The 10,541-nt window shown below is 42.5% G+C and overlaps 1 protein-coding gene across 1 annotated transcript in view; it reads right to left on the bottom strand.

Annotated features, from left to right (window-relative positions):
• The window catches only part of LOC106807036 (aldehyde dehydrogenase family 8 member A1-like), a 28,433-nt gene that overhangs the window by 16,630 nt on the left and 1,262 nt on the right, over positions 1-10,541 (bottom strand). The window contains exons 2-5 of the mRNA XM_014809251.1: positions 4,709-4,875; positions 4,150-4,220; positions 3,388-3,492; positions 2,308-2,476 (exon numbers count right to left, since the gene is read on the bottom strand). Coding sequence (XP_014664737.1) covers positions 2,308-2,476; positions 3,388-3,492; positions 4,150-4,220; positions 4,709-4,875 — 512 coding nt within the window. The remainder of the gene's footprint in view (positions 1-2,307; positions 2,477-3,387; positions 3,493-4,149; positions 4,221-4,708; positions 4,876-10,541) is intronic.

Here is a 10,541-nt window from a genome sequence, read left to right as displayed (position 1 = left end):
TGACGTTGGGCCAACGTTGGCATGGTCACGGTTGGCATGTGGTTGGCAATATGACGTTGGGCCAACGTTGGCATGGTCACGGTTGGCATGTGGTTGGCAATATGACGTTGGGCCAACGTTGGCATGGTTATGGTTGGCATGTGGTTGGCAATATGACGTTGGGCCAACGTTGGCATGGTCACGGTTGGCAAGTGGTTGGCTGTATGACGTTGGGCCAACGTTGGCATATGGTTGGCATGATGCTACTTGCAAATGGTTGGCTGTGTAGCGGTGGCACCGGACCCTCGGGTTCCTAGCAGGGTGGCTCCCTGGGAACCGTAGTGTGGGTGTTCCGTGTTTGTGACTGTATAATTATTTGTGATGTCTGCTGTCTATTAGTGTGCGTTTTCGTGGTGTTTTGCCGGCTCATCAATTAACGATGTAGATGGTCGAGTCCCTACATCGGGGCAGCCATGTTGGGTTAGCCACCCCCTCTAGCGGCCGTGAGTGGCGTGGGCCGTGTGAACAACTATAGTGTAGTGCCGTGTGGAGAGACACGGTACGCAGTTCGGCTTGGGAATCAGTTGAGGGAGAACGTGTAGTTCAGTTCGTCCCGGTAGCCGAGTGAGGGAGGACTCGTCAGGTAGTATATGTAGCCACGTCCACTCCGTGCATATGCACGATGTGGGGTGGCCTGTGAGCTGTGTGTGTGGCGGGTATGGTGACAATTAGCGTACGAGTACCCGTGGTGAAGTACTGTACGGGCACAGGTGTTTGGCGTGTGCCTTGCCTCATGGGTGAGAGAGACAGGCGCGTCGGTTAATTGGTGAGTAGGCACTATCGTATTGTCCCGTCGTTGTGGGGTGAGTAAATAATACAGTACTAATAGTAGTCGAATATTAAATAGGTTGGTTTAATATTCCTAGACTAGAGTACGGGTATTGAGAAGTATTAACTCTCGTGCACGGCTGCACGAGAGGAGAGGCTGCCGGTTACTGTAGGCCTTTGCCCGGCTGAGTTCATAATTCATTCTCTTTGTTTAACCTCTGCCCTCGTCTGGCATGGTTGACTAACTCTACGACGCACCGAACCGGAACACGGCGGAACAGGTTATTGCGGGAGCGCAGTAGCACTGGGGCGCTCGAGTGGCTAGCGGGGTCTGGGTGGCGACGATACGGCCAGTTCAACGCCTCCGGGCACAACAGGTGAGTGAAAGACCTAATATTGTGTGCTAGTCACTAAGTGTCGACCAGTGGCGCCATCAGGTGTCGCCGGGAGACGCGAAACGCTACAGCTGCATGACGTTAGGCCAACGTTGACACGCTGAGCAAAAATCCGTTGGCCCAACGTTACCATGGGCTGAAGACAGCCGTTGGGCCAACGTCAGCATGTTATCTGGGTAGGTAATGATAGCTCACTCTAGCTAGAACCAGTCAGTTGCATATGTTAGGTGAAATTACATATCAACTGATCATGATCAAAGGGATCCAGACTAAACAAATGAACGTGTTTGTATACACGGCCACAGAATATCCTGAGAGTAGTCAAGACTATCAACAGAAAAAACACAAATTGTTCAAGGGTAGAAATTAACTTTTGATCAATTAAGGCAGTCTATCAGACTCCTTGTCACCATAAATAGTAAGGCAATAGCACAATAACAGTTCTCAGCATAAACAGAAAACCGAAGTAAAACTGAAATGACATTGTCCTGTTATCGGCTGTACTTCATTTCATCAGAATATTATTTTAAAACACCGAATACATGCAGTATTGTAGTTTATGTTTTTGGATTTTTCATTATATATTCATTTATATTATTATATATATTCATGTATATATGAAGCCTCACTTTGTCACACAGACTTCTTCTAACATCAAATCAAACAGTCCATCAGCAAAATAAGGGGCCCATGGTACAAAACTTGATTTCAACCAATTATATCTGTAGTTAGGATATCACAATGGCACAGGGTGACGTGAAGGGTAAAAAGAGGGGTGGGGCAGTAGAAAGGATAAGAAGTGATAGGAGAAAGAGAAACTGTGCCTCTTCTGTCACAGTGTAAGGTGTCTTGCACCCATTAACACAATTTTGTTCTTCTCGGTATTGCACGACATATAACATTACTGCCTCAATATAACTATCTGGTACAATTGCAAATTGATAGGGAATTGAGTTGAGATCTTGAAAATAGTTTTTTTAATGGCATAACCACACAAGTGTGTCCCCATTGATGATAACTGACAGTGCTACCACTGAGGAGCCTATTTTCAGTAAGCCATTGATGAACAGGAGAACAATTGTAATATTAAAGAAATGTCATGTACCTCGTTTCCTGGTGGTAGCTCTAAGGGGTCGACTCCCTCTCCACATTGTATAGTGGCACCATCCGCCTTTGCAGCAGCTACATAACTTTTGACTTTTGCTAGGTGCCCAATGCTGACTAGTGGACCCATCTTTGTGTTTGGATCCTTGGGATCTCCAACTTTTATGTTCCTTTAGAACATATTCATACCAATCTAAATGTTACCACTCCAGAAAACTCACACACCAACTATTGTGGCAAAAGCAGTTCAGTCCTTTGTTAACAGTCAACAAATACATGTTTAACCCTCCTCTTGAGGGTCAAAAAGTTATCCGATACTTACTCTTCGCATGTCAACAGAAAGTACATTTCATGGTCCTTTCAATAAAGCCATAAAAATGGTAGGTCACCGCTGAAACAAAAAAGTTTTTCAATCGCTCCGTCTGACCATGTCCTCAGAAAATGTCTAAAATCTGCCCGGTGCCCCATTAACCTTTGATCTGTGACCTCCAATTTCGGCACAGTGATGGCTTTTCCTACCATGATATTATACACCGACTATCACGAGCCTAGGTCGAGCCGTTTAGATTTGTGCCGCAATTCTACATTTCCTCCCTATACCTTAAGTTAAGGAGGGAATGTTCCTTCTTTTACACCTCTTGACCTTTGACCTTTGACCTTTGACCCCCAGCTTCGACATCCCAACTCGTTTTGACGATCCCCCCCGACATCCCCAATATCGTGACCGTACATCAAGCGGTTAAGATTTGTGCCCAACTGTTGACGCACGGACGCACAGACGCTCATGCGATTCTACAAGCTGCATCTGACTACGTCAGATGAGCTAAAAACACTAGCACACTCCAACTACAGAAGTAAACACTATGTTCACTAACACAAACACACAAGTAGACATCGAGTACACGAGCAAACTGCATGCAAGCAGAAACGCACAAATTGACACCAAATACAACATGTTTGCTAACATAAACATGCAGCCTGCAGGCAAACAGTAACTACACCAGTAAACTTCAGTTTGAAAATATTTACATCTATCTACTACTTTACAAAAAATTGTTAAAGATATGCTGCTGATAATTACCTGGTAGCTTTAACAAACTTCTCCAGAAATGAGTGAAAGATCCCTGTCTGCACAAATATGCGACTGGTGCACAGACATATCTCACCTTGATTAGTGAAGGAACCTCTGTAAAATAATATCTCAGACTAAAGATTATATAAAATGCTTTATATTTTTGACATTTAGATATAATACTCAGGGTTCTCTGCAAGAATTTCAAATGGCAATTCATCCCTGATTGGTATTTGGAGTCAATTACAATTAAGTGTCGTAAGCAGGTCCAATACACAGATACTCGATCAGTTCGGAGACGTATATATCAAGCTGTGAAAACACACCATAATTGTATTGGAAATCTCAAAAAAATACATCTGAAAATTAAAGCATGCCGAATAGGCAATTAAGGCATACCAGGGGATTTATAGTTATCCCTCGTAGGTGGCCTAGATGGCACATAATGCAGTAAGGGAATTATGGGATGTCACAAAGCGGCGCTTCAACTGTGTTAAAAGGGCCTGGAGAGAACCCTGATATTTTAGTTACTGTGAACATACTGACAACAGTGAGAAGATATTGATTTCACGTTTGAAATGTGCAATTTGCATTTTTTAAATTACAATTTACTTCAATAGTTTTAGGTCGAAATCATTTGAAAGAGATTTCATAGTGATTTATAAATCTACAATCCCAATGCCTAAATGCATAGTGACAGGGTTAAAATGCTGAGCCCAAAATGTTTATGTATGCAAACATCTGGCTTTACCTCAAGCAACAAATTTTTACCTGATTAAACCCTCTACACAGGCATCCATGTTCACATCATCAAACACAATTCCTGCATTTTTGCCTCCCAGCTGAATTAATAAAAAAAAACAATAAGGTGACATGCAATTAATATATGTGTGGCACTCCCAATCAATATGGGGAAATTTTGATTAGCTATCCATCTTATAAGCAATTAAGGTTGCACAGCATTAAAACACAATAAACTGTTCTCAATGAGCAAGAAATGTGCAAAAAATATAACATTCAAAAACTTTCTAACGATACAGTGTTGGCAAATATGGATACACACGAAGTCAATTGAACAAATAACTGCTAAAACAATAATGGTAGGACTATGCACACACAAAATAATTCCTGCAAAAATATTATAGTTATTCATATTTGTCAAAAAGGTGTTAACAAAACTGCAATACAAATTAGTTAATATATTTCTTCAACAATAGCAAATGCACCAAAGAATGTAACGAGGTATATTTAGAGAATTTAGTGTTTCAGTATTAGGAATTGCAATTTAAACTTGCAAATTCAACACATAATGAAGTGTTACACACTGTACCTCTAATGAGACTTTTTTCCAGAAATGGCTACTGGCCTCTGTAATACGAGCCCCAACGGGTCCACTACCAGTAAATGAAATCATACGTATTCCAGGATGTTTGACGATAGCCTCTCCAGCTTTTGCTCCAGACCCAAATACCATGTTGACAACGCCGGCAGGTAGTTCTACAACCACAAGACGTTTTAATTTTTTGACCAGGTGGGGACCACATAAATAGCTCAAGGTCAACACTATATTTTCTTCATATCATCGCTAGTTAAACTTCAGGCTGTCATTCGAAAAACTGAAAGTTGAACTGAGACGAGTTCCAAGAAAGCGGAAATCATCCGACGTACCTGCATGATTGATTCAGTTAAACATTATATAAGAAGGTTGGTAATAAACTGTATTGGAATTGTTTAAAGGGACAGTAGCCTCTAGGATTTTACTGCATACAACTGTACTTACTGTATAACAAATCGTCTATATCACACCACACCCCCCACATGTATTTGTCCACCAGCAGCTGACATTAATTAATTATCTTACACATCACGCTACGAAATTGAACGGCGCATGACACCACGACGACACTCGTGCTGCCACACTGAAAAACAAGATTGCGTGATTTGCATTTCTTATTTTTGGCAGGTAAACTGACTCGAAGAGCTAATCCAAACAAAAGCTGCATATATTTATACCAAATGCTACTTACACACGAACGATATTCACTTTAGGCGAATTTATCCAGTAATTATACACTGAAACTATATGTTCTTTATTAAGATATACCATCCTTTTGCTTTTGAAATGAAATAAACTAGAAATTACCTCGGTCTGTAGGCCTTTGCTGGAAAGTGTTTGCGGCCAACTTCTCTAATCGCGCTTGAGATGGGCCACGTCGTTGTACATCCACTGTTAAGTCGCTTAGTTTAAAATAAACATTTTTAGAAAAATTTTCTAATAGTGATTGACCGTCATGAAACTTTTTATGTAGCGGGAATTATAACCTAAATTAGCCTGAAAATACCTATAACCTAGAGGCCTACTGTTCTTTAAATTGTTTATAATAAAGTGGCTTATCACGGTATATAGGTACAGCTGTATTTACATTGCTGGCAGATGATGCAGAGGCTAGGGTTATCACCTATGGGCAAAACATTTTCTAACATGATTTTCCAGAATAAAGTACGACCATTTTTATGACCAGCAAGATTTTAAGACAATGCACACTTCGTTGGCAAATCGTTGTGGCATCTTATCACCCAATCTAAGAGATTGATTGAACAAACCTCTTGCAAGAAGCAAATTTCATTGCTCTGCCCACAAGATAAATATATCAGCCGCTCCCAAGCTTTCAACAGGGAGTGGCGCATGACAAGAGTAATTTTCAAATTTTCAGTGTTAATAATGTGCCAAAGTGCCACATCTACTGAGGCGCGAAGTCCCTCACGGCCCGGGGTCCAGGGCCCGCGGAAGGGCCCTGCGGATCCAACGAAGGCTGCAGGGCGGTTTTAGATGCTCTCTGGTGTAATCTGAAGCGCTTTTGGAGGCATTTTCTGGCACACAATTTATGGACCAATATTTCAGAAATAATTTGGTTGAATCAAGAATCATGGAAAAAAGGGGTGCCGAACAGACCACGCACCCCCCCTTGCTGAATGGCCATTGAATATGTACCTTTAATGTTCAAGGCATGTAGATATGGATTGCTTGATTCTATGCTGACAATTCCATAGTATGGCAATGACAACAATGGAGCTGGCAGATCAAAATTAAGAAACTGCATGTAAACAAATAACAATGGCAACTAAGATCGCCTTCTGAGCACAGACTACCAACCTACCGCCCTCTTCAAACACCTTGCCAAGCATCCATGCAGTTGCGAAGTTATCTCACTTGGGTTTTCGCCACAACTGTGGTTCCCAGCGGCATAGGGCTGGGGCAATCTTGAAAGTCAGCAGATACATGGGAAGGTTCTCCACGCCGGTGTATAATGCGTGCACGCCACGTCGGCCTGACGGTGTTTGCATAGCTCATTGTTCGCAACATGAGGTTGCGTTCTAGAACTTTGGTCAGAAGAAAATAGGTGTGGATCGTGATGACTCACCTAATGCGGCACATGCTACAGTTACAGCTGCATCTCAGCAGGCCTACAGCCACTCAATTTTGATGGAAGTGAGACTATCTCCAGTAACGGATCCAGATTCAGTTTCAGTCGGTTAACAAATACTGTTTGCAAAGTCGATGTTTAGCAAGCTAGTCCTGGCGTGAACATGCGCCTCTTTTCATGTAGTGAGGTTCCCTGTACAGACCCGCGCAGTGCGCACGTGCCAATTCTTTATCGAAAGTACTGGCGAGAAATCGCCACGTGGCGAAGGGTGGGACACGTCGCGGATGGCCGATTTTGACTCAGAAACTTGTCGCTGGGGAATATCAAACACTGTTTTGACTATTTTGTTGCCAGAGCTCGCTGAAAAATCGGGCTACGTTGCGACGGATCAGGCAACAGTTTTTGGAGTTAACCAATTCAAATGCTGATTTGAGCCACGTGATCAGAATAGCAGCGCCGTGTGTGCGGTTGAACAGGTCACGTACTTTCATACAGTGGCATATGTTGCGTGCGAGCAGCATTGGTTGCATTGTCGTCTGGCCTGCGCACAGCACAGTGCCTTTCTTATTCCGACAGTACTGTCCGGCTAGTTCTCCAGATATTAGTTAGAGTTAAACTACCGTCTTTCATGCAGCCGCCCTATAGCGTAATAGCGTATGCCGGGGGGGGGGGGGTTAAACGCAGTACAGGAGGGCAGCGGTAGGGGGTTCGGAGACGGGTGGTTCGAAACATTAATCATCTGTATCACTTCTAATGAATATCTGCTTGGCACCCCCCCTCTATATAATTTATAGTACTGTCATAAGCTGACAACTGTGGCGCAAGTTTAAGACCTTTTGTCACTCCTGTAATGATTTCGGCCATATTTTGCGCCTGAACCGGACTGACTATTGAATCTTTCAGAACATGGCCTCAGAAAATGTGCATGAATAGCTGGCTCATTGGCAATTAGGCCATGAGCAAATAAAACGTTCAGCTTTCCTATAGTCAACCGACAGGCTAGGTCATTGTCTAAACGGGTCGTTGTTCTTACAGTTCGCGTGGTCGCTACGGGGGTCGTTGTCCTACAGTTCGCTGGTCGCTAACGGGTCGTCCTACAGGCGAGCCCGTAGGACCAACGACGGCCGAGGACCAAGCGACCTGTAGGATTATAGACTAAACTGTAGGCACTAATGACCGCGTAGGATTATAGACCGCCAAACGTAGGACCACTGACACGCGATAGGACCAAACTGACTGGCATATGGATTCAACCCGAACTGCGCAGGTGCAATGAACCGCATAGGATTATTAACCGCCGACACCGTAGTCCAAACGAGCGCCGTAGGAGCGCAACTACCCGAGATTATAGGACCTAAAACGTAGGTCCAACGACCCGTAGGACCAACTACCCGCAGGATTATAGACCAGTCCCCAATAACACGGCCACAACCACAGGCACTTGGCAAAATGAGGGAGTCCGCAATCTGAGGTTCAAACGCGCGCATGTGCATATTTTTAAGATTCATGCAGTAGCACATCTGCCAAATTTTCTTTGGACATTGGCTGAAAAAATACGGTCATTCCGGGAGGCAGTGCTCTGGAACGAACTAGTTAGTATAGCAGAATTTTCAGGGAGTCATACGGACTCCTGCATATGTCAAATCAGGGAGTCCGGCAGTAAATCAGGGAGTATTTGACTCCGGACTCCCTTTAATTTTGCACCCTGCATTGCATATAATTAGATCCAACTTTGTATCAAGATATCTAGTAATAATAATTTGCCACTCTGACATCAGTTCCTTCTCAGGTAAACACGAAATAACATTTCAAATATAATAAATTCAATGAAAAGATGGCAGAGTAACAGTTCCTAGTTAACGCAAGACAAAGATTGCATGAATAAATATAAGCAATGCATAATGCAACATGGTTTGTTAGACAGGGTCATGAGTTTGAGTAGTGGCATTCAACAATATAGTAAATGGTTACTGCTTGTCAAAATTTACCTGCCAAGCACATGTTGGCACGCGGATGCAAAAAATCGAAAGTTCAACACTGATCTTGGTATGTCTATTGCCTTAGCCAATGAAACTGGTTTCCCTTGATCGCATGACTCCACCTCCGCAAATTCGTCCGACTTTGACTCCAGAATGTCTGCAATTCTTGTCAGATATTTTGCCCTAACATGTGCTGGTAGTGCCGACCACCTGCAAGCAGATACAGAATATTTATAACTCAAAAAGTCATGAACCAGACAACAATAGAACAAAGTCAGTAGATGCATTAGGAACCATAAATAACTACATTTTATGACTGTATTAGGAACCATAAATAACTACATTTTATTACTGCATTAGGAACCATTATATAGCACACACAAGCACGCAAATGCAGACAAGCACAATATTATTACACCCCAAAGGAGTTATTTTGTCATGTACCACTTTGGCCCCCACCCAGAGCCTACGGCCCTGTACATTTGCATTTAATCAGTTAATTATCTATGTGAATTAAGGTTCAAGGCTAACTTTACCCAAACAACTCCTACCCCCTGAGGGCCTACAGAATCACTGCCAGAGCAACAATACCTACCTACATAAAGTGTCATATTCAACCACTGTCAACATTGAAATGTGCTGCCAATTCAATGGCAATTGTTGCACAATATATTCAGGAATGTATAATAATAAGAGGATATAATAATAATATATATAATAAAGGAGTATATATATATAATAACAGGGGTTAATAATGACAAATTTGTCATTATTAACCCCTGATTCATAATTATACACTCCTAATATCTTCAAGTCGGTGTCTAAATTGCAACAGTATAATGGCTCTAGCTCCTTTCTTCGCGTGAAGACGATATGTTAGATCAGATCCTATAAACATATAGGACCTTGGCAACTACGAGGTGAAAGTTATATGACAGTTTTATTATGGCAACATGTGGTAATTGTGGTAACAATTTTGGCAGCAATTCAAACGTGCCACCGGCACATACTGCGATTAATTTATGCTACTAAATTTATGCAATTTCCGAGGATATTTACGTGATACTGAGGCAGATACGGTCTATGTCTCCCTGACCTTTGTTTGACCTGGCTCGTTTAGCTATTTCTATCTAACCCTAACCCTGGTAACTATCTGATATGGTTAGGGTTAGGGTTAGTCAGAAATAGCAAAACGAGCCAGGTCAAACAGAGGTCAGGGAGACATAGACCCTACGGGCGATACTGAGAACGAGTTCATATAATAGAAAAAATAAGTCAATTTAAAAGGCATTACATCTGCTTACATGTGCTTACATGACATGTAGATATGCTTACATGTACAGGGCGCGAAATTAGCACCGGTCCACCGGCATATGCCGGCAAATTATTTGGAGGGCCGGTAACATTGGCAAAACACCGGCCCTCCGAGCCGGTGGTTTCAGCCGTGTCAGCGAGTACCTACATTATTTATAGCAAAAAGCCAACATTACTGTTTACCTGAAGGATATCATGTCATAACTTATCAACATTTTACAAATTTGAAATAGAGAATAAAAGCGTGAAACATGACATTGATTTTACAAACAAATTTGTGAGGGCTGGTAAATTATGGTGAGGGCATGTAAAAATTACTGTTACCAGGCCTCTGGGCCGGTGCAAAAAGAATTTCGTGTCCTGATGTACATGTGCTGGCATTACACGTGCTTACACGTGCTTACATGTACATGTGCTGGCATTACATATGTGCTTACATGTACAT

The sequence above is a fragment of the Priapulus caudatus genome, unplaced genomic scaffold, assembly GCF_000485595.1.
Source record: "Priapulus caudatus unplaced genomic scaffold, Priapulus_caudatus-5.0.1 Scaffold192, whole genome shotgun sequence".
Lineage (NCBI taxonomy): Eukaryota > Metazoa > Priapulida > Priapulimorpha > Priapulimorphida > Priapulidae > Priapulus > Priapulus caudatus.
The sequence above is the reverse complement of the archived record's forward strand: the minus strand, read 5'-3'. Positions and strand labels throughout refer to the sequence as shown.